The sequence below is a fragment of the Callorhinus ursinus genome, unplaced genomic scaffold (assembly GCF_003265705.2).
Source record: "Callorhinus ursinus isolate GAN/ISIS: 27379988/994484 unplaced genomic scaffold, GSC_fseal_2.0 scaffold9, whole genome shotgun sequence".
In the NCBI taxonomy this organism is placed as follows: domain Eukaryota; kingdom Metazoa; phylum Chordata; class Mammalia; order Carnivora; family Otariidae; genus Callorhinus; species Callorhinus ursinus.
In genome coordinates this window covers 5,452,300-5,476,080 of record NW_027397071.1, presented here as the reverse complement: position 1 = coordinate 5,476,080, position 23,781 = coordinate 5,452,300, and the positions used below count along the sequence as shown (strand labels likewise).

Genomic DNA, 23,781 nt, shown 5'->3' with positions numbered 1-23,781 from the left:
AAGTTTGCATGGTCTGAAAAGCTTACCTTCAAATTAATCTCTTGTGTTTCTGCATAAACTTGAACAACTTTCATCATCTAAAAAGGATACCAGAGTCAAAAAAAAAAAAGGGAAATTATAATCCTTTCTAAAGTTATGAAACTGCATAGGATTGGCGACGAAAGTCAGCCATACTAGGGGGAACAAATTGCTATAACCAGATTAAGTGCTTTCTAAAATTCTACAGAACACATGGAACCACTTTCTTTACAAAGTTCTGTTACTACAGCTGATGTGAAACCTCAAGAATGCTCTCAAATTCTGAATTAGTAAAGTCAATCTGAAATGGAGGTCAACTGAATACATCAATCTAATTAAGACAAAAAAACTAATCATATAAGAAATGTTGCTTTTTAAAAACTGCCAAACCATCAACAAACCACTTAGAATTCTATCTGTATGGCAATCTGTTAACCATAAATTATTTAACTATTACTAAAGCAGATAAAATGTGTCTTCTTCCTCGCAAATGTTAGCTACAATTCACAAAAGCACATTTATTTGAAAATAATCTAACTGGATTATAAAGTAAGACAAAAAAACGGGACTATACAGATTTAACTTCAAGTGAGTAAGGTTTTACTATACTCTGTGGTATAGTGCTACACTGTACTTTTAACCTATAAGGATTATTTTTTTCAAATTTTAAAAAGGTCAACTAGATGCTTCCAGAGGTAGCTATGAGTATACTTTAAATGATTTGATGTCCTTTTAGTAACAGTCATATGGCACCAAATTTCAACCACAATAAAGAAGGTATTTTACTGTTAATCTTTCTAAAGATTTTATAGATTCTTATCCAATTCCATTTTCTTCTCCTAGAATAATGAAAATCTTCCCTAACAATAAGAGACTTGCCTTTTCTCAAAGAAAACAAAACAATTTCCTTGAAGGAGTGAGTCATGTATCATATTTTTCCTCAAGGATAGCCATCCTTATCCTCAAAAAGATACATAATCAAAGTTAATGAAAGTCATATCGCTGAGATCAAAAAATTCAACATTATATATTCTGGGCTACTATTCAAGATGAGTCACCAGAGATTAGTTTATGATATTATTATTTTAATATTATTAACCTACATTAATAATAAAATCAAAGTAACCAGTACAAATGCCTTTCCTAAATGTACCCCAAATATAAGCTATTTATAATCATTTCCCATATACTTAACTACAGACTTTCTATACTTGTATATCTCAATCCTCAACTTGTTCAAAAAGGCATATCCAATATACTTCAAATTATACACAGTAAACTTTCTTCATTAGAGCTGTGGATGCAATCAAATTTTACTTTTGACAGAACTGCAGCAGAAAAAAATTTTTTAATCAAATTAGAAAAATCTCTTAGCAGGAAAAACAATTAAAAAATAAAACAAGCAAAAAAAAAAAACCCAAAAAACTAATAATCCAAGACTTTATAGTTTGGAAGCTAACATACTTCATTAAACCTTTCACAGTTCTTGAAGATCAAACGGACATCAGCCACAAAGTCATCTGGGATTTGGTAGTGTTGGGAATGTTTTTTCTGAAGCTTCTTTTTCACCGTGGATAAATCCATTGGTTTCTTTATAATTTTATAGTAGTTTGGTATCTAAAGAAACAAATAAATAAGGATAGATAAGGATTCTCCAAAAATGCCAAACTGTTTTATTTGAAAATGCATAGCACATTGATTGTAGAAAACAACATATGTTAATTATTGAGCCAGCTGCTTACAAATTTTAGGTATAGTAAAGGTATTTTAAATCTTATGCCCCAATCATATATCATAAAAACCAAATCATATTCAGAATCTGTGGCAGTCTTAATGGTTAATAAAGACCCCAAAAGCTCTATCTGTGGTAAGGAGATATGGAAAGAACGCAATCAGCAAGGGTAGCCAACCATTAGTGTTAAGGACACATCTGGCTCATCAGAATATTATGACTCCTGAAGAGTTTTGGTTTTTTTTAGAAGGAAAGAAAAAATAAAAAGAACAAAAATTATTATTATCATTAGAATGTTATCTTTTAGAGGCTAACTATATCACAAAGAACTCTGGACATAAAACAACAGAGGGAGAAAGAGCATAAATAACAAGAAAAATTTTATTAACCCTTTAGTGATCATGCCAGGGAGAGTTCTGACCCCAACTTCTGACCAAAAATTTGTACCCTTGAGAAACAATTGAACTTGGAGAAGCTATTTAGACAGTTGATGAAAAGAAATGTTTGAAAGTTATTTTCTACTGTAAAGTCCCTGAACTTGAAGACAAACTTCCTAGTATCAGATGATTACTACTTACACAAAACAGCTTCCTTGTGTCTAGGTCTTTTGTGCTTTAAAATTCATTTCTGAGCCTACCCAGTAAACAAGTCTACTATTTAATATTCTATTATAGGCCTGGTATTCAACAATATCTTAATTCAACAAATGATGGTGAGCAAATGTGTGTAGCGTATTCTCATTCCATTTATGAAGCCTGAGGGCCCCTGATATTCCTTTTCCTATGCGACTTTACAGCTTTTATTCCTTATTAGTCTCCTTTAAGATAAACAAAGAGCATTGACTTCCAAAACTTCCAGTCTTTTCTTAATCTGACTATTCATAAAGAGGGCTTATCTTCATAACGTAAGAGCCAGTGTGAAAGATTCAATTTTACATTTTTATTCAAATTAATACTTACATATAGAGTGTTTTCTCCCAACGTACAGAGCCTAGAATCATAGAACTGGAATTTTAGAAATAATTCAGTCCAGTACTCCCACTGTATGTTTAAAAAAGTAGAGGCAGAAAATTAAATAGTTTCCCCAAAGTTTTAAGGCTGGTTAATGGAAGAACTGGGAGAAGTTAAGTCTTCTGACTCTTGGTCCAAGATTCTTTCCATTACACCCATATCCTTTATGTCCATTTTAAAAGTGAAAGAGGATATAGAAATTAAATTCATTAAGTTTTCATGACAACAACAAAACTTTTAAAAAACAAAATGCAATTTTTGAGAAGTGAATCCCACATCCATAGGAGCCCTAATAAAATTTTAGATTAATAAATACTTACATTATCAGGTACTGTGCTAAAACATTCTTTATCCTATGTGTTCTTGGAATATCCAAAATGGGGAAAGAAATAGTATTAGAAAAGAAAACTTGGAACCTTGGAGAGGTTGAGATTATTCAAGAAGCCTGACACAAGAAGTCTTAAGGGCATAGCCAACACTCTTAAGTCTTAATACTAAGTTTCTTCACCAGAGATGTCAAAAAGTAAACAACTCACCGAAGCAGGAACTGGCTCCTGGAATTCAATACTTAATTCATGGCAATAGAGGTAAAGCAGAAGACGTTCACATTTCTGGCCCAAAAAAAAGAAAGGAAAACTCATGAAATGTTTTTTCCCCTAATAAGATATTCTTTTTTTTTTCTTAAGAGAACTTTATCAGTACAAAGCATTACAACAAACTGAACATATGCTTCCTATATATTGACTTATCTAAGTAAATACACATACCCAAAGAAAACCGTCTTGTTTCCCATTCAATTTTGAGACTATCTTCTGTTCTACTTTAAATGAATTTCTGTTCTACTTTAAATGAATTTATCGAAGATAGAGTGCTTTTGTTCTTAGACAATGACTAAGGTAATTTATCTACTAATGACTATTTACAGAAATGAAAAGGAGTTGGTCATAAAAGCAACATACAGCATTTTGTGCAAAAATTTATAAATTACTAGGTAATCCTATAAATCTTAATTAGGATTACCTAGTAATCTTTTTTTTTTTAAGATTTTATTTGGGGCGCCTGGGTGGCTCAGTTGGTTAAGCAACTGCCTTCGGCTCAGGTCACGATCCTGGGGTCCCAGGATTGAGTCCCGCATCGGGCTCCCTGCTCAGGAGAGAGTCTGCTTCTCCCTCTGACCCTACCCCCCCTCATGTGCTCTCTCTCTCATTCTCTCTCTCAAATAAATAAATAAAATCTTTAAAAAATAAAAATAAAGATTTTATTTATTTGACAGAGAGACAGTTTAAGAGAGAAAACATGCAGGGGGAGTGGAAGAGGGGAGGGAGAGGAAGAAGCAGGCCTCCCACTGAGCAGGGAGTCCGATGTAGGGCTCGATCCCAGGACCCTGAGATCACAACCTGAGCCGAAGGCAGACGCTTAACGACTGAGCCACCCAGGTGCCCCAGGATTACCTAGTAATCTATAGCAATCCTAGTAATCTACAAATTACTGCTGTTGCTATTCACTGTAATTCTCTGATGCAAGCAAGACACGTATTATTCTTTCTTTTCCTGAAATGATTCCATGCAGGTCCAAAATTAAATACAAATTATGTCTTCTCAATACAATTCTAGAATTTTTTTATACAGTCAGAAAATGAAATGCATTTTACATTTAGTTTTCATTTGCTTAAACTTCTTTTAATAGAAGTTTACACACACTAAACAGATAGTAGAGGGGGATTTTGCAAGTATATACATCAGGATCAGAGCCAAACATAACTGTAATGACCATAGAGATTTTGATTTTGGAGATGAGATCAGATCAGCAGAAATCTGAGTGAAATGAGGACAGGATTCTGGATTTCATTTTTAATGACAGAAAGCTATTAGAGGATTTTAAGCAAGGAAGTAGCAGACTTATTTATATTTTTTAAAAAGAATACTATGTAGAGGCGCCTGGGTGGCTCAGTCAGTTGGGCGTCTGACTCTCGATTTTGGCACGGGTTGTGGTCTCAGGGTTGTGGCTCTGCGCAGAGCTGGCTTCAGATTCTCTCACTCCCTCTCCTTCTGCCCGTCTCCCCTCTTGTACTGTCTGAAATCTTTTTTAAAAAAGAACACTATGTACAGTACAGAAAACTATAGTAGGAAGAGGCAAGAGTAAACTCAGGGAGTCTGAGTGAAGAGTTTATTATGATAGTGCAGATGAACAACCATGAGGGCTATCTCAGAAGGTGATGGTGAGGACAAGTAAGAAAATCATATTATGGTCATTTCTGATTCTTTTACTTCTAATAGATTTCTGGCTTGGTACCATTTAATGATGGGAAATACCAGAGGAAGAGTGCAGTTTTTTGTTGTTATTTGCTTATTATTTATGTTTTTTTTTTAAATCAAGCTTTTGGTTGGGACATGTTAAATATGAGGAAGCTGGATGTAAAAGTCTAGAGGTGCATAGCCAGACAACTACAGAATCCCTAATAATAAATCCAACTTTATCTGACACTTACCCTTTGGTCCACGGGGCTTAACCCTTGTGCAGTTTTCCCCTTCTTACTATGTTGCAAATTATCACAATCATATTCAACTTCTGGTTTCCCAATATCTCTGCAAAATGTGCATATCCAGTCCCCACTAAAGAGGGAAACAGGCAATTAGTCCTTGTAATTATTAAAAAATCCACTCTAGAGAAGCTAATTCTCTGGAGGTAAGTCTCCAGTTTGCTTTCTTTCCTTTCCAGTCTTTGAGGGGAAGAGAGGCTCTATTCTTGTCAGATCTCATAAAGTGAAGCTGTATGATAAAAGCTTCCCAAAACTTTTCCCATTCTTCAATTAATTACTTTCTAGAAAGCTTTATGAAACTGGTAGCCCTGCATTTCAAAAGGGATCTCTTCATAACACCAAGTAGATGATCAGTACTTACAGTGTAAGACTGACTGTCAACCCCAGTTACTACCTCACAATGACCCCACACTCATGAATAAGGAAAGAGTATGGGATATGGAATTCCTCGGGTATCCCATACTGGTTTGGCATGTGTTAAATACGCCAAAAATAAAACAATTCTTCTTCATGCCAGTCAAAAGCCAAGAATACACACACACACCTCTATAAATACAAACACATGTACATATACCCCTTACCTTTTAAATTTTCTCAGTCTATAGTTTGTTTACATCAGGATTTCCATCAAACTGTAAATTCTAAAATGATTCATTCCCAGTAATTCTCCCTACTCTCCCCCGCCATAAAGAAATTCTAAATCTAGAGATTGTACTAGTCTTTGCCAACAGTTCCAATTCCTTCCGAAGTATCAGCCTTTGAGAGAAAGCATTCAGTGGCAAAATTCTAACATTCCAGCAGATGTTACAACCCAAAGGGAAGAAAAATATGAAAAGCCTTAATTACAACATCAAAATGTCAATACTTTTCTTCTATAAAGAGTAAAGTAAAAGAAGGTCCTTATTACATCTCTGGCAAATGACTGTTCCTCTCTTAAGACCTAGGTAAGAATTATGATTCTTCAGAAAAATATTCTGGCACTGTTTATATATTCACCATTTTTCTAATCCAAAAGGTTGAATTATTCAAAATGAGTAGCATTTACTCAACTAAAAGCACTGCTTCTTAGGACTGAGAGGAAATGTGAATGTTTTATTTAAAGGCAGAAAAAAAGCTGGGCTTTCCCAAGAACACTATTTACTGCCACTTAAAAGGGTAATTTGGGGGTAAGAGCTTGGGAAGGGGGAAGGTCTCTGAAATCAACTGGAGACAAGATGGCACGAACACAGCTTGTTAAATGAGAAATGTGCACACAGTGCTACAGGCTGGCACTACAATTAACTGCTTCCACTGGTCAAGAGGAAGCGATAACTAAAAACTTCAAGATGTTGAAGGTGTTTTTACGAAGTACTTTTTCCTTTAAAATGCCTTTCAAGAGCTTTCAAACTTCAGAAAAGTAGGTTCTAGGTAAGACCCAACAGTTGCCTCCAACTGAATAGTATTCTTAAATGAAATTATTGTACATCCTATTAAGATTGATGGCAATAGATAAAAAAAATTCAGCTTCAATAGGAAATCGACTAAATTCTCCAACACCCCAGGCCCCTGCCTCTCATAATTTAGAGTGTTATCTACTTTGTTTACACTAAGTATAAACTGAAGGCCAGGAAATAGCCTACTTTTTATCATTCATACACTACTTAGATCTTGGACATTTCACCATTCAGCTGTTAGTTTTTCTAGAAGGTAATAACAGAGAAATAATAGGCTCCCTGTTTTACAGAAACAGTATGCATTGGTTAGGAAGGCCATCTGCATGAACAATTTTGTTTGTTTTTGTTTTTTTTTTAAGCTTATAAAAATAAATAAGAACAAAAAAATCAATTATCTCACTGGTACCTTGGAAAGCTAAGAAGTGTTGGAACATGACAAGTTAGATGAAAGACCTTTGGACATTTTTCACAGCATAACAGATCCCCTCCATTTTGGCAGACAGCACACCAGTCTTCATTTGGGTCATCATCTTTGCTATTGCCATCTCCTCCAATCCTTGATGACCTGTGTACGAGGCTTCGAATTGGGGACTTTCCATTAACAAGGCTGCTGAGCCCTGACTGTTTGCAGCTTTCATTTGTATCTGCAGGTTCAGTTTTCACATGGTTTTCCAGGCTTGCTAATGCATCCAATTCACTCTCTAGATGCAGGTTGGTTGAGAGAGGTGGTGTCAAGCTACTCTCAGGACTGCTCAACTAAAACAAAACAAGGACAAATTCTTAAAGAATCATTTAATCTAATCCTTAGTGTATGCAATGTGCATGTAACTTAAGAGTTATGTCAATACAAATACATATATGCTAACATAACTTAAAAAATAATTTGGAAATGACATTAGTGACATAAAGTAACGAAAAATTATTAGGCATGTTAATTTATGATTTTACAGAACACTCTAATATTGGTTCATTTGGATAATAAGAAAATTAAACTAACCTGTTAAGCACACTGATTGTAAAGTGAGCATAGGGTTATACTTTTCCTACAAAGAGCTGACTAAGATATCCTATTTTTCACACAAGAATCTGTTGCATAGCTTTTAAGAAATGTTACTCTGCCCACTTATCATTTTACTAAAGTAAGAAGATTGTGACAATGGTAAAAAAAAAATCTTTTACCACCCTTAAAAGCACCCAGTTTTCTGGGGGCACTTTCCAAACCGGATACTGGATGAAGATGTGACACCACAAATACACGGCTAAATCCCTTTGCTCTTAAATGTACATATACTGTGTTAAATATGCTAATACTCCAAGTTGAAATGTCTATATGCCAACCATGTAGAAAATGACACCTAAGCCTGGGCAGGAAGAAAAAAACCAAGATCAAAATTTATTGCGTGGGGGGAGCGGGGTGGCGCAGGAGGAGGAAGAGAAGGTGGCTTTCCTTCATTCTATATTGTAAATTGTATAAAATGTTCTATCTGAAAAACTTCTAAATGGTTAATTATTCATAAGCCAAAAGCAATCTTCCCATCACACAACTCTTTGAGCATTAACTTCTTTCATGTCAGCAGTCCTAATCCTGAGCTCACAGGTCCAGGAAAATAGTCAAGGATCTTTGGTGTCCTGAGACTCAATGTGACTGTTGAGATGATTAATAAAGTCAAAACAAAATAGAACCCAATTTAGAATCACGACAAAAATACTGACCAATAACAAACTAAAAGATATTTCAAATTTGTCAAATCTTTTGTGATAAACTGCAGCTGACACTTAGATGAAAAACTTGAATTACAGAAAGAGATATTTGAATTATACCAGGCATAAATATCCAAAAATAAATAAGTGTCCACAGAACCACTATTCAGTCTAATAGGGAGAGCTGGAGAGTCCATGAAGCGGCCTCCTTGAATCTCTGAAAGACCCCAGTGGGAGCTTACCATGCAGGCACTCCTCCTGCCATCCTCTGTCTTTTCTTGTTTAACAGCTCCTGAAAAGCTACATATTTCATCTTCAGTCCCAGGTTCTTGTTTGACCTTCACTTGATCAGACTTAAAACTAAGACTTGTCTTCTCAGCAGTTCTTCCTGATGACCCACAGCTAATAAAAAAAAATAAAAAATGTCACATGTCTGTATAATATACATAAAACCAAATACACAAAAAGTAATATTCATTAAAGTAAAAACAGACAACGTATTAACTTTCTATAAGATAAAGATACCTCATAATGCCGGTAAGAGAAATATGATATAAGCTTAGCTTCAGATTCTTTAAAAACGTAGATCAAACTTTCAAAAGACCCTAAAAACATATTTTATGGTGTGAGGCACTTATACTAAGTCATTTAAACCATTTTCCCAGACTAGTTAATACAGAATGTTAGCGATTGCTTTTCTCTATAAAAGTAGTTCTGATTCTTCTCTGCCCCCAAACAAATGAAGAAGACCCTAATAATAGTTGTTCGTGAAACCTCCTCAAGGGAACCTCTATTTTAGCTTGTGAGGGCAGGACACTGGGGGATGAGGATACCATGCAGTCACCAGCCCTGAATATCCTTATTTGAACAAACAAAATGACAGGCTAAGAGGACAGAGTATACGACTAATCACTTCCATCTAGACCACAAAGTAAAACCACTGGCAAGAGAAGCGAATAACTAGTAAGACTGTACTGCTACTGAGAATGAATACCTTTTTACTCAATTTGTACTTTTCTTTTAAAAGTAATGATTATTTATTTAAAGTATAATTAAAAAGTCAAGCAAGTATTTAATAGCACTAGTCTTCAGAATGCACACACACAGCCAAATAAAAAAAACATTCATGTAGCTTAAATCTTTCCTGCAGCATAAAAATCAGGCAACATTTATTCTACTTTAACATTTATTCCATTTTATGTTAACACACTCCACATACCACCCCATTTCTTAGCTTTGTCCACCAAAAAGGCATAACAAGCAATTCAGCAGCAACGAGTGCCCCTAGTACCCAGGAGACTGTCTCCAAGCACTATTTCCTCACTAACACAACCAGGATTTCTTAGAAAAATGGTGGGCTCTAGGCCTGAGGCAGGAAATATGTTAAGACAAACCTGGAACATCATTTCAGAACAGGAAATAAGGAAGCTTTCAAAGACTACTGGGGTTATACCAAAGGCCTAAGGAGCCAACATGAAAAAGCTCTGACAGGCCAAAGATGGAACAATATAACCCATTAATAAAAATAACATCTATAATAGTTTGCAATATATAAAATGTTTAAATATATGAGTTCATGAAGGTAACTAAAAAAACTCAAACAAAACAAAACAAACACTCACTGGTCACTATTCGAAGGTGCTGGGAACCAACTCACTATTATGAAAACAGAAATAAAAAAGAATCTCTTCTGCCTGTCCTATAACCAAACAGATGATGACAGAAAAGTTTCTCTTTATAGAAATATTCTAAACTAGTAAATAAAAAGAAATAATACAATAATTAAAATATCCTTATTTTTCAACAAGTTAAAAAAAAAAAAAAGAACTAGGCAATGATCAATTAATGGTTGCTGTCACAAACAAAAACCACCAAATGTTATGTGCCCCTTATGGAAGTACATGCCACCATCAGTGAAGAATTCTTCCCACCCCACCCTCCCCCTGATCAAACCTCCTGATCAAAATTATCAATACAGAGGAAAAAAACAGCACATACTGTATTTAAATGACAAGGTGGGGGAAAACTCTGTATGAGAAACAATGTATTTCTTCATCATATAAATCGATTTTGACCTCAATATATCTGTTGATGGCAATGTTTCAAAATAATCAAGACCAGGGACAAATACATGGGAGCAAAGAAGAGATAAGACTGGCTATAACTTGGTAATTATTGAAGCCAGGTGATAAGTATAGGAGTTCAATGTAATTTTCTACTTTTTTAAATACATATTTAAATTTTTTCTTAAGGAAAAAAAAAACTAATAACGTTAATACTCACCTGCCTCGACTGCCAGTACTAGAGGTACTAGGGGGTCTCACAGGTGTGTGAGAATTGGATAAACCTGGAAAATAATATGTCAAAATGAATTATCAATGCAGATAAAAATATTCAGAATTCTACCTAGTAGTTACAGAATTAAAGATTACTATAATGCAATTTAGCAATTCTTGGAAATCAGACCTAGCCTTAATGTGAAAATCAGGGATGGCCATGTATAACCCTTGGCAGGAAGTCATCAGTTTCTGTCAGCTGAGCCCAGACAGGATTCTCAGAATCCTCCTCAGAGCAACACTATCCAATCAATGAAAACTACCAGGTCAAGAGAAAGCTATTTGCCACCTTGCCCCAAGTCATCTGGTAAGTCTCCTACTTAGAGTCCCAGTAATTATTCTTTCTTTTAGAAGTCCTGGAATAACTATATTAAACCTTAAAAATTCTACAACTAAAAATCACATTAATGATGCATCTCATGAAAGACTCACATTTATTTGAACTATTTTTACTCTAGAAATAATAAGGTGGTCTGTTTCAGTAAGAAATAAGTAATATTTAATTTAATCCAAAGAAATACACTCCATAACCACTTGTGCACTGTCGATCTGTTTGGAGTTGCTTGAATCATTCATTTATGATAAGAGGGTCAATAAAATAACCTGGATTTTGGAAGAGATGTATATCTCATAGACTTGATTAGTCACAACTTTGTTTCCAGTAAATTTAAATTTTTGTTTTAAAATTGCAATTTGAAAATGTACTTGTCTTTCCTCAACTCTTTTTTTTTTTAATTTTTCAATATCTTACAAGTTTTAAACTTGGGATGAAACCAAAGAACTCTTCAACTGACCATCTGTATCATAAAATATAAGCAAATGCATCTACAAATCTCGCTACGAATGTGAAAATAGCTAGGGGTTGAGGGAAGGGTAATTAACAGCTCTGAACAGTGTATACTACAGATATACTACTTCAGTTAGCTGAAAACTGCCAACAGTATTTGAAGAGATATAATTAGAAAAAGCAATCAGGAAAAAAAAAATGATCTGATACTATGATGGTTAATTTTATGTATCAATTTGGCTAGAATATAGCTACTCAGTTGTTTGGCCAAACACCAGTCTAGATGTTGCTGTGAAGGTATCTTTAGATGTGATTAACATTTTAATCAGGAGATTCTGCCTAAGCCGATCAAGCTCCACAATGTGGGTGGGTGTCATCCAATCAGTTAAAGACCTTAAGAGAAAGGACTGAGGCCCCCAGAAGAAGGAATTTTGCCTCCAGACTCAAGCCTGTAACATCAACTTTCCCCTGGGTCTCCAGCCTGTTAACCTGCCCTATATGGCTTGCCAGTCCTAACAATCATATGAGCCAATTCTTTAAAATCTCTCTCTACACACACACACACCCCGCTCCTATTCGTTCAGAACCCTAATATATACATATACAGTTGACCCTTAAACAATGTGAGAGTTAGGGACGTTGACCTGACCCCCAATTGGGCAAAAATCGCATATAACTTTTGACTCCCTAAAAACTACTAATAGCCTACTGCTGACCAGAAGCCTTACCGATAATATAGTCAATTAACACGTATTTTGCATGGTACGTATATTATATACTGTATTCTTATAGTAAAGTCAGCCAAAGAAAATATTATTAAGAAAATCACAAGGAAAAGAAAATACACTTACAGCACTGCATTCTTTGAAAAGAATCCACATATATGTGGACCTGTGCAGTTCAAACCCATGTTGTTCAAGGGTCAGCTGTAACAAAAGAAATGAGGCAGTACCTCTGATGGCTTTACCTGATGATCCTGGAGACAGGGCAGAGGGTCCTGGGGAGGGATTCATGGTGCTTGTAGGCTGTGGGGGTAGGTGACTGCCTGAGATGTATCTACTTAGTAGATTATCTAAACTACTTGAACCAGCATCTTCCAACTAAAGAGAAAGAATGAAATGATAAATTTGCTTTGATTAAAGCAGAGGAGAAGCTATTAATTTCATTAATATAATCGCTTATGTTCACAGTTTACTAAGAGATTATTTTATCAAACTTGGCTTAATTGTTGCTTCCTTAGCCTCTCCTGAGGACCCACACAGTTTAAAGTTTTTGTGAACAAAGCTATAATAAATACTATTCAGCAAATACTTGGGGCAGCTCATGACAAAACCCAACAAATCACTAAATCCCTCATGTTCTACCATGAAAATAAAATAGCTCTGACACACACTGACACTTTTGCCTTTTCTCAAAGTTGATGAAGACCCTATTTATCAGCATTCTTGTCCATCTAGTCTTCCTTTCTTTATTCCAACATTCACAGTCCTGCCAGAATCACTCACCTCAATAGAAATTTAATCATGTCAGTGCCTAACTTCAAAGCTTTAAAAGATTTCAAACTCAAAATAAAGCCCTTAGCCTGGGATATAAGGCCCCTTATTACACAGGGGCAGCCCACAGGAAAACTGAGCCATTTTCTCACTTATAGGCAAGGCAGTAGGTTAAAGCCAGAGGACCTGGCAACCTAAACATCCATTTCCTCTCTTTAAAACCTCCCAACTACATTGAAGAACTGTAATGATGAAACAGAAAATATTTAGGTAAGAAACAGTAAATACTATTTAATTATGAAAATTACCTTAAGAAAAATTTTACACTATTCCATAAGAGGTGGTTAAACTATTCTTAAACAACTGCCAATCTTGCTTATTGGTCTAACTTGTGCCTATACTTGCCCCCCTTTTTTTAAAAAAAGATTTTATTTATTTATTTGACAGAGAGAGAGAGAGACAGCGAGAGAGGGAACACAAGCAGGGGGAGAGCGAGAGGGAGAAGCAGGCTTCCCGCCGAGCAGGGAGCCCAATGCGGGGCTCGATCCCAGGACCCCGGGATCATGACCTGAGCCGAAGGCAAACGCTTAATGACTGAGCCACCCAGGCGCCCCTATACTTGCCCCTTTTAAGCTTCTCTCTCACTAGAGGCAAATTACCTTTTATGCATATTAGATAACTTATTCAAGACAGAAAACTGAACATATACATTTACTTCTTGTTCTCCTTTCCTCTCAAAATTGCACTGATTTTCATAGTCATAAAACAGAAAAGGATGTCATCAAAGTAGAAACTTTGAAGAAAATTATAGAAATTAAAGCAAGGTAGAATTGGATCAATAGAAAAATGATCAAAATAAAGCAGGTCACAACATATCACAGGCAAGGGAGGACTCTCCTGAAAAGTAAACAGGCCTTTCTCATTGAAGCCCTTAAAAAACTTCACATCAGAAACATAAAGGGCTGAAGGTGATAGCAGGCAGTGGGCTCACTGGGAGTTGTGCCTGCCCACTACAAGAGTGGACAGATTAGGAAGAGGCAAACTGGAAGTACATAAAAGGGCCTCCATGACATCACTACGGCTGCCAACAAGGAAATGCTAGCTGAAGCATTCACCCCCAGGTTTCACTGGACACGGATGAAGAGCAAGCATTAATAAAGTTATAAGTCTAACTGGAAAAACATTAATTCATTTATTGATTAAATCAATGTTCTCTGAACATGTATAATTTCTATGAATTAAAAGGAAAAAGACAATCCAAAGAAACAAATACAAATCATCAATTAACCTATGAAAAGGCAACCAAGCACACAAGTAAAAGAAATGTAATCAAAAGAAATGAAATCAATTAATATCTTTTTAACTATCAGATTGGTAAAGATGGGGAGAAAAGACTGATTGATTTATTTTATTTTTTTTTAAAGATTTTATTTATTTATTTGACAGAGAGAGAGAACACAAGTAGGCAGAGCGGCAGGCAGAAACAGAGGGAGAAGCAGGCTCCCTGCTGAGCAGGGAGCCCAACAGAGGGCTCAATTCCAGGACCCTGGGATCATGACCTGAGCCAAAGGCAGACGCTTAACCGACTGAGCCACCCAGGCACCCCAAGACTGATTCATTTAGTTAGTACTAAGAGCACATACAGAAATGGGTATCCCATAACATTTAAGTTTACATACAAATATCAGAAATACATAGTTTTCCCAAAACTTCATAATATCCAATACAGTATCCAGATAAATGGTTACTAAGTATGCCAAATATGAAAAGTTCTTTATAAAGAATAGATCTTAGAATATACATCTGTTGGGGTGCCTGGGTGGCTCAGTCGGTTAAGCTCTTGATTTCGGCTCGGGTCATGATCTTGGGGTCCTGGAATTGAGCCCTGCGTCAGGCTCTGTGCTTAGGAGTCTGCTTAAGATTCTCTCTCTCCCTCTGCTCCCCGCCCCCCACTCACGTACACTCTCTCTCAATAAAAGCTTTAAAAAATATATATTACATCTATTAATTATAATCTAATCTGAATAGAATCTAATATTAAGTATTCAAAAAGTATTCATGGGCGCCTGTGTGGCTCAGTTGGTTAAGCAACTGCCTTCGGCTCAGGTCATGATCCTGGAGTCCCGGGATCAAGTCCCGCGTCAGGCTCCCAGCTCAGTGGGGAGCCTGCTTCTTCCTCTGACCCTCTCCCCTCTCATGCTCTCTAATAAATAACTAAAATCTTAAAAAAAAAAAAAACAACAAAAGTATTCAGGTTCATCATGTATCACCTCAAAGTCGAAATTACAAACATGCATTATACCACTATGTTGGAGATGGACAGTAGAGCAAACACAATGAGAGAATTCTATTTAGATCTGTCACGACTACTATTAAGATATATCAACAAATATCAAGTATCAAAACTGCCTTTGAATTTACTTCTGATTTGCATTACATAGTTAATGCTACCTTGTCTACTTCCTGTGTAGCCTCCGCCAGGTTTCTTCTTACTATACCATGGAAACTACAGGATAGGAGAGAAAGTAAGTGATTCTTTAAGAGGGGATAGGTTTCCTTCCCTTTCTGTTCTTGGTTCATTTGGTTAACTATTTCTTACTATAGTTGTGCTTTCATGGTAACCACCTCCACTTTTAAAAGCAGATGACAGTAACAAGTGTTTGTAAGAATGTGTAGAAATTGAAACCCTCACACTGTTGGTGGGAATGTAAAATGGTGCATCCACTGTGGAAAACAGTTTGGGAGTTCCTCAAAAACTTATACAATATATGACACAGCAATTCCACTCCTAGAAATTTACCAAAGAGAACCAATAACCTGTGTTTATACAAAAACTTGTATAAATACATTCATAGCATTATTCCTCACCAGCCAAAAAGTGGAAACCCAAATGTCCATCAACTGATGAGCCCATGAACAAACGTGGTATAACCATACAATGGAATACTAAGCCATAAAAAGGAATTAAGTACTAATGCAGGCTACAACACAGATGGACCTAGAAAACACTGCTAAGTGAAAGAAGCCAGGCACAGAAAGGCATAAATATTATGTAATTCTACTCATGCAAAATGTCTAGAAGAGGCAAAACCATAAAAACAGAAAGTAAATTAATGGTTTCCAGGGACTGGGAAAGAGGGAAATGTGACTGTTAGGTTCTTTTGGGGTAATAAAAATGTTCTAGAAATAGTGGTAATGGTTCATAATCTTGAGCATATATTAAAAACCACTGAATTGTACATTTTTTAAAAAATTGGGACTTCCTGGTATGTGAATTATATCTCAATTTTTAAGAGCAAGTGATAAAAACGGAAGTCTAATATGATGCCCAGCTTTTCAAAGATGCATAGCATCTATATTTCCTCCATTTGGTCTCTGTCAGAAAGCACCAAACCAAGATCAAAGTAGCCTAGCAAATTATGTTAAATAAGACATTAGCAAACTTCTTTTCCTTTTGAAAGTTTCTTAAGACCTGGAACCAAGTTTTATTTATCTTCTTATTCTCAATCCCCAAGGACTTTAGCATATACTAAGTGTTTAGCAAAACTTGAATGATTCTTCTAACACTACACATTCCTCTCTCTCATTGCCCAAAACCTCTCAATACTATACCTTTCGAGGCCTACAATCCAGAACTATCTCCCTACTATCTCTATGGATAGTGGGGAGAAAACCAGACTTGTAATCAGGAATCTGAGCTTTGAGTTTTCCATGTACTGGGTTACTAGTCACTAACCTTTCTTACTCTCTCATCCATAAAATAGGGGTATCATATTATCACAAGATGGTTTTACATATTAAACTGATAAACTGCCTGTGGAAATGCTTTGTAAACTATAAGCTTATAACTTAGAAATTTTACTTTTTAGGGGCACCTGGGTGGCTCAGTCAGTTAAGCATCGGACTCTTGATTTCAGCTCAGGTCATGATCTCAGGGTTGTGGGATAGAGCCCTGCTTCAGGTTCCATTGCTCAGCAGGGAGTCTGCTTGAGATTCTTTCCCTCTGTCCCTCCCCCTGTTCATGCATGCACTCTCTCTAATAAGTAAGTCTTAAAAAAAGAAATTTTATTTTTTATAGATATATTCCCAAATTTCCCATTCTGTATTGTCCAGTCCTCTCAGCACCAATACAACTACCATTCACTCAGCCAAAAAAGATCTCTCCTAATATTAGGGAAGCAATAAGATTAAGAGAATTCACAATGAGTTAAGTGATTTTGAAACAATTTTGAAGGAAACATCCTTTAAAACTGATAAAATCCATTAAATACATAAAAATATTAAAATGCAATCAAGGGCCCCAGTGTCTTAGTAATTTCACTGCTCCTTGCTCCCATGGTGACCCTTGACTCTGAGTAACTCATACAATGCACGAGAGGATGACTCAGTATAACTTCGAAGGTTATATTTAAACTTATAAGTAAAATGTTTTTTGTCAAGTCATTGCCTTGGCTTGATGCGGACAAGCAGTCTGCTGTGCCCACTCTTGGTGCCTCAGTGCTTCCACCCACCTTGCCCACAAGCAGATCTACCAACTTGAACAAGTATTTCAACGAGCACAAGGAGTACTGGCATGTCATGTTACCCAGAGAACTTTCCAAACAAGTACCCAAAACCCATCTGATGTCTGAAGGGGAGTGGAGGAGATCTGGTGTCCCAAAGAGTCTAGGCCGGGTTCATTTCACAATTCATAAGCCAGAATCACAGACTGTTCTCTTAAATAAGCTCTTTCAAAATATCAACAAAAATGAAGTATACCCAGGGATCGTTAATTAAACCTTTTTCAATTTAATATATATGTGTATGTAAGGTAGTATTCAGTGAATACCTGAAAAATGTACAAATCATTCATAACTGTGCATGAGTTGTATTCTTCACAGCAACTGAGATCAGTTAAATTTAACTGTAATTAAGTTACAATAAGGTAGATTTTTAAAGATTTTTTTTTTTTAAGTAACCTCCATACTCAATGTGGGGCTTGAACTCACAACCCCAAGATCAAGAGTTGCAAGCTCCACTGATGGAGCCAGCCAGGTGTTTAAGATAAAATTTCTTCTAGTCAGTTTTTCTCTTAATAATAAGCATCTGTTTGACTTTGTCTATTATTTTTATATTAAGTAGTTTGTATGCTGCACCAAAAAAATATTTATTTGAGGGAGAGCGAGTGAGCATGCAGGGAGGAGGGGCAGAGGAAGAGGGAGAGAGAGAGTTCCAAGCAGGCTTCACGCTCAGTGCAGAGCCTGACGCAGGGCTCAATCTCAGGACCGTGAGTTCATGACCTGAGCCAAAATCAAGTCAGATGCTTAACAGATTGAACCACCCAGGCGCCCCCCCCAACCAAAAAAATTTTTTAATAAAATGCTTTTAATTCAAATGAATTCATGAAATTTCAGAAGGCACTGCAAGATCTTTTTCTTCAGGAAAATGCTACAGATGAAAGGGACAGAAGTCTCAGAAGCTTCTACTCTTCACCATCACTTTCTCTCTCAGTATGCACTACCTCCACCAAGTGCCTGATATCTAGACTTTCCAACTTCTTCCTTTCTTAAACCAAGCTGTTTGCAGAAGGGGGTACACCATCCCTTTTAGACCTAACAGAAGACTGGCAAATATGTGACCACATTTTGGTCCTGGGTCTCCTCTTGGGATCCAAACTTATAGCACAAGTGCTTTATCTAACACAAGGTTGGTCTGTTGGCAAGTGGCAGAAAGATGAGCAAAGCTGCTATCTTACAGCTTTAAAATATTGAGGCATGCTAGTTTTAGCACACATGACTTTGAAAAATCAAATATTATACTCTACTCTTTGGAAATTTCAAAACACGTTGCTCCTGAAAAAGGAAAAGAGAAAAGAACAGCAGAAGAGAAAAGAAAAAGAATAGGTATACCCTTAACTCCCTAATTAATAACATGAGGTTTTAAATCTCTCATTCAACTTAAATACAAACCTGTATGGGTGGAATATCTGGCAGTGATGGAAGGTTTTCAGGATTGGTGACTGAGGGAATTAGCTCTATTGCTGTAACAGATGGGCTCGTGGGACCTCGATTTGCATTTGCCATCGTAGCTGTAGTAGGGCTGGTTGGATTGATTGTGGTGTTGTGCACCGACACAACAGGGAAGGGTCCAGCATGCCCTGGGTTTGAGTGCTGTTAGGAAAAAAGATGTTATCATTACTTGATCTGCCAAGATATCCTAATATGAACTATACCTTCACAACAATTTTTAGTTCAGGAAAGATACGTAAGTGTTTGACATCGGTGACTGAGAAACAAAGAAGTAAGCACTATCTTAACAATAGCCAAGACACAGAAGCAACCTGTGTCCGTGCACAGACGAATGGACAAAGAAGACATGATATGTATGTGGGTGTCTGTCCATGTACAAAATGTGTATGTGTGTGTGTTTGTATACAGAACAGAGTATTATTCAGCCATAAAAAATGAGGCAATCATCTGCCACAGCATGGATGGACCTTGAAGGCATCGTGCTAAGTGAAATAAGACAGAGGAAGACAAATACTGTATGATCTCATTCATATGTAGAATCTTAAAACAAAAACAAATGCATAGGAAAACAGTTCAGATCTGTGGTTTCCAGAGGTGGAGGATGGAAGAAGGGGGAACTGAAGGTGGTCAAAAGGGGAAAGGTACAAACTTCCAGTTGTAAGATAAAAAGTACTAGGGGTGTAACATATGTACAATACAACCATAGTTTTAACACCATTGTATGACATGTAGGAAAGCTGTTAAGAAAGTAAATTCTAAAGAAGATGTGGTGTATGTACTTGTGTGTGTGTGTGTGTGTGTGTACACACACACACACACACACACACACACACACACACACGGAATATTACTCAGCCATCAAAAAGAATGAAATCTTGTCATCTGCAATGACATAGATGGAGCTAGAGTGTATTATCCTAAGCAAAATAAGTCAAAGAAAGATAAATACCATATGATTTCATTCATATGTGGAATTTAAGAAACTAAACAGATGGGGGGAAGAAAAGAAAAGAAAAGAGAGGGACACAAACCATAAGAGACTCTTAAAGACAGAGAACAAACTGAGGGTGGGTGGGGGGCACTTGTGATGAGCACTGGGTGTTGTATGTAAGTGATGAATCACTGAATTCTACTCCTGAAACCAATACTGCACTGTATGTTAACTAACTAGAATTTAAATTAAAAATTTGAAAAGAAAAAACAGTAAATCCTAAGAGTTCTTATTACAAGGAGAAAAAAAATTTCTTTTCTTTTTATTGTTATCTATATAACATGAATGTTAGCAGAACCTACTGTAGCAATCATTTCACAGTATATCAAACCATTATGCTGTTAAGTCTTAAATTTATAAGGTGATGTACATCAATTATTAATCAACAAAACTGGAAAAAAAAAGAGTAAGCCTTCTCCAACTTATACAAAAAAATAATCATAATTCAAACTTAGGCTTTTCATTTTCCTACTCATTTTTGTGTAGTATTAGGAAAAGGCAGACTTGCCAATAATTTTCAACCTGTCAACCTGGTGATACGTTATTTCAGAACAAAGATGTATATAAATAGATGATCTGGAAGCCCCCAAAGTTTTCAAACATCAATTAGCAATAATCGCGCCTCAGATAAACCTCATTGGCTACGATACTGCCACTACACAAAGCTAGTTTTCAAACATCAGACCAGGAAAGCCACTGCTCTATTTATAGTCCTCTTTAACTCTTTTGTCTTTTTAAAAATAATTGTGAAAAAAAATTGTGTAGTTGTACACTGTGTAACTGATAAGGTAGGAAAAAAACAATGAATGTACAAATAGAAATATGACACCAATTCCTGATTGTAATACTCCGTGACTTCAGGCAAATCACATCTCAGTAATTTAGAAATGTGGCTAATACCTCACTTGTCTCATTGTGAGGGACCATTAGGAGGATCATCTTTAAGGTAATATGGGAAACAAATTATACATCTATCAATAAATCATTAGAAATTTAAACATTTAAAATTCTAACATCCAGTGATTCCTGTAGGAGCCCTGAAGCCTAATTCTGCAGCTTCTGTGCTCTTCCAAAGGGTGTGCCTGCCTCCTGGCAATACTTGAGGGCTTTCCACATTCTAACAGGCACATGGGTACATTAACAGCTGTAAAGAAATTAATGTCCATTTCTTCAACCTTTATATGTATTTTTTCTAAAGAAAACCTGATTTCCCTAGGAATGTGCCAGAGTCTACAGGCTCTCCTCTTCTTCCTTCACTACTGCGCTTCTCCCCCAGCCTCAGAACAGCACAGCTCTGACTGGATCCTCATCTTATCTAGCACACGGCCCCAGGGGCAGAAAATACATGTGGAAAGACAAGCAAAGGTATGAGTGGCAAGCTGGTGAAAAAGTGCCCAGCTCAAAAACCTGGTAACAGATCTCTAAGTGGGTTCTGATACCTGATGATCAACAAAAACGAAAAGACCTAGGGGCGCCAGGGTGGTTCAGTCGGTTAAGCGTCTGCCTTCGGCTCAGGTCATAATCTCAGGGTCCTGGGATTGAGCCCCGCGCATCAGGCTCCCTGCTCAGTGGGAAGCCTGCTTCTCCCGCTCCCACTCCCCCGGCTTGTGTTCCTTCTCTCATTCTGTCTCTTTATGTCAAAATAAATAAACTCTTAAAAAAAAAAAAGACCTAAAGAAACTGTCAAATGATAAGAAGATTGATAAAACAGTACTGATAGCTCATTTTGAGTTTCAGTTTATAACCTACAAAAGTTCAAACAGCTGAGGAACATGAGAAATTTCTTTTAATTCCCAGATACATGATTCTGTGAACAAATTTCCTGAGGATCATGAGAAAAAAAGTAATAAAAATTAATGTTGAATTCTAACTTACTCTAATAAGTAACAGACATACAAATATACATAAATGAATAGGAAGGGGGAAAAGGCTTCTTCTATCTCCTAAAGAAATGTATACCTAAAAGAATTTTATTTTATGTTTCCTAATATTTTTAAATCATGTCAATATATTTATGTTGTTTAAACGATTGTATAGGAGTTATTGTAATGAAAATTTAGTTCAGGAAAAATCTTTTTAAGCTTAATAATAGTCTTATTGTTGCTGGAAATTTAAAAATTTTTAAATTGACATTTTTCCCACAGAAAACTGCAACTAACTGATCTATAAGTCTATCAAACGTAAGTATATTAAGATAAAATTCTGTAGAAAGAGTAGAAGATTCAAGTCGAATTCAAGTCCAAGGAGAAAGACAGAATAAAATTTTGACTTTCAAAAAAGAGCTTGCTATGGTATTTGGGATTCTAATGGATTTGTCTACAAGAATGATACAAGGGTTTTACTTTATAATTTCAATATTTACAATATGCCAGAAAATGCATCCTCAGCAATCATTTAAATTTAAGTTTATGACAGAACTTTTAAATGTCAACCGTAAACGTGAGGGAGTGCATATTTTTCAAGTCTTTCCAGAGATACTTGGGCCTAAAAGTTGAAGGACCACTGCTCTGGGACTGTTGATCCAACTTTAGTATGCAGATTGATCTGAGAGTTAAGTAAAAATTCACATATTTCTGAGTATTCCACTCCTAGAAATTCTGATTCAGTAACTATGGCTCAGAATCTATTTCTGACAAGGACCCCCCCAAGTCATTCTGATGGTCATTAAAGCACGCTATGAGAAATATCACTGTAGTGGTTATAAAATGAACTTCATTCTTTTATAACTAAAAAATCACATGTAAAAGTAGCCTGATTGTATAATCCTAACTCCTATTCAAATATAACCTGCTATTCAGGCAAAAGTTAGAAAACATGTTTCTAAATATTTATTTTTAAGAGTAGGCACATCTATATCCTTAAAAGAAAAGCAAAGAGAAGCAAAAAATAAATAAATAAATTACATATAGCGTAGCTCTATTGTTTTCAAAGTCCTTTTTATAGATTAGGTTCCAAACATCACATTAAAAGAGTAGAGGAACAATTTCAGGAAACTAAGGTTCTAATCTTGACTTTACCATTACCTCTTGTGACTGTGGATAAATAACTAGCTACTGTGTTTTTTACTTCTATAAAATGAATTGGTTGGACTAGGGTTCTTAACCTAGGATATAATGGGTTGAATGTCATTAAAGAAGCTCTTAAAATTGAATTCATGTGTATGTGTATTTTTCTGGGATAAGAAGATACACAGCATTAATCAAATTCTCAAAGGTATCAATGGCCACACAGCACGTCCCCCCAACTGCTTAAGAAGAATGATGTCTTTTAGTTTTAAAATTGTATGATTCTTACAAATGTAACTCTAGGCATACTTGTCTTTGGAGGTGTGGCTGCATCATGGAATACTGAGGGCCGCTGTGCCTGGGTATCCCTGGTATTCGGGCAGCGTTCTGAGCCAATCTCATCTGATGGGCTTGGAAAGCTCCACAGTTCATGTTGCCTCTTTGCATTGTTTGCACACTGATCAATCTCGGAGGCTACAAAAAGCAGAAATTGCATTTATGTAATAATATTTTATATATATATATATACCTCTCAATTATAAAATGTTATGGGAAAAATCATTCTGTCAGGACAGAAGGGCATAAAGTAAAAAGTATAAGTCACAATTCTCCCCATCTCTAGCCCCAATTCCTTCCTCTCAATACACGTGTGTATTTAAGGCCTATCAACATTAACTTATCCAACCCTGGATTAATGGTTTTGATTTGGATGGGGGTGGGGAGATCAG

General features: G+C 36.1%; 1 protein-coding gene and 1 pseudogene across 3 annotated transcripts in view; both read right to left on the bottom strand.

The window, feature by feature from the left end:
• The window catches only part of TRIM33 (tripartite motif containing 33), a 121,725-nt gene that overhangs the window by 5,048 nt on the left and 92,896 nt on the right, over window positions 1-23,781 (bottom strand). For 2 of the 3 annotated variants that reach the window (XM_025872485.2, XM_025872487.1), the window contains exons 10-19: window positions 23,363-23,527; window positions 18,998-19,198; window positions 12,524-12,656; window positions 10,717-10,780; window positions 8,676-8,835; window positions 7,139-7,488; window positions 5,249-5,372; window positions 3,297-3,371; window positions 1,483-1,635; window positions 27-77 (exon numbers count right to left, since the gene is read on the bottom strand). In XM_025872485.2, the coding sequence (XP_025728270.1) occupies window positions 27-77; window positions 1,483-1,635; window positions 3,297-3,371; window positions 5,249-5,372; window positions 7,139-7,488; window positions 8,676-8,835; window positions 10,717-10,780; window positions 12,524-12,656; window positions 18,998-19,198; window positions 23,363-23,527 (1,476 nt within the window). The remainder of the gene's footprint in view (window positions 1-26; window positions 78-1,482; window positions 1,636-3,296; window positions 3,372-5,248; window positions 5,373-7,138; window positions 7,489-8,675; window positions 8,836-10,716; window positions 10,781-12,523; window positions 12,657-18,997; window positions 19,199-23,362; window positions 23,528-23,781) is intronic. The other variant, XM_025872486.2, reaches the window with a different exon arrangement.
• LOC112824685 (U4 spliceosomal RNA) lies at window positions 20,650-20,715 on the bottom strand (annotated as a pseudogene).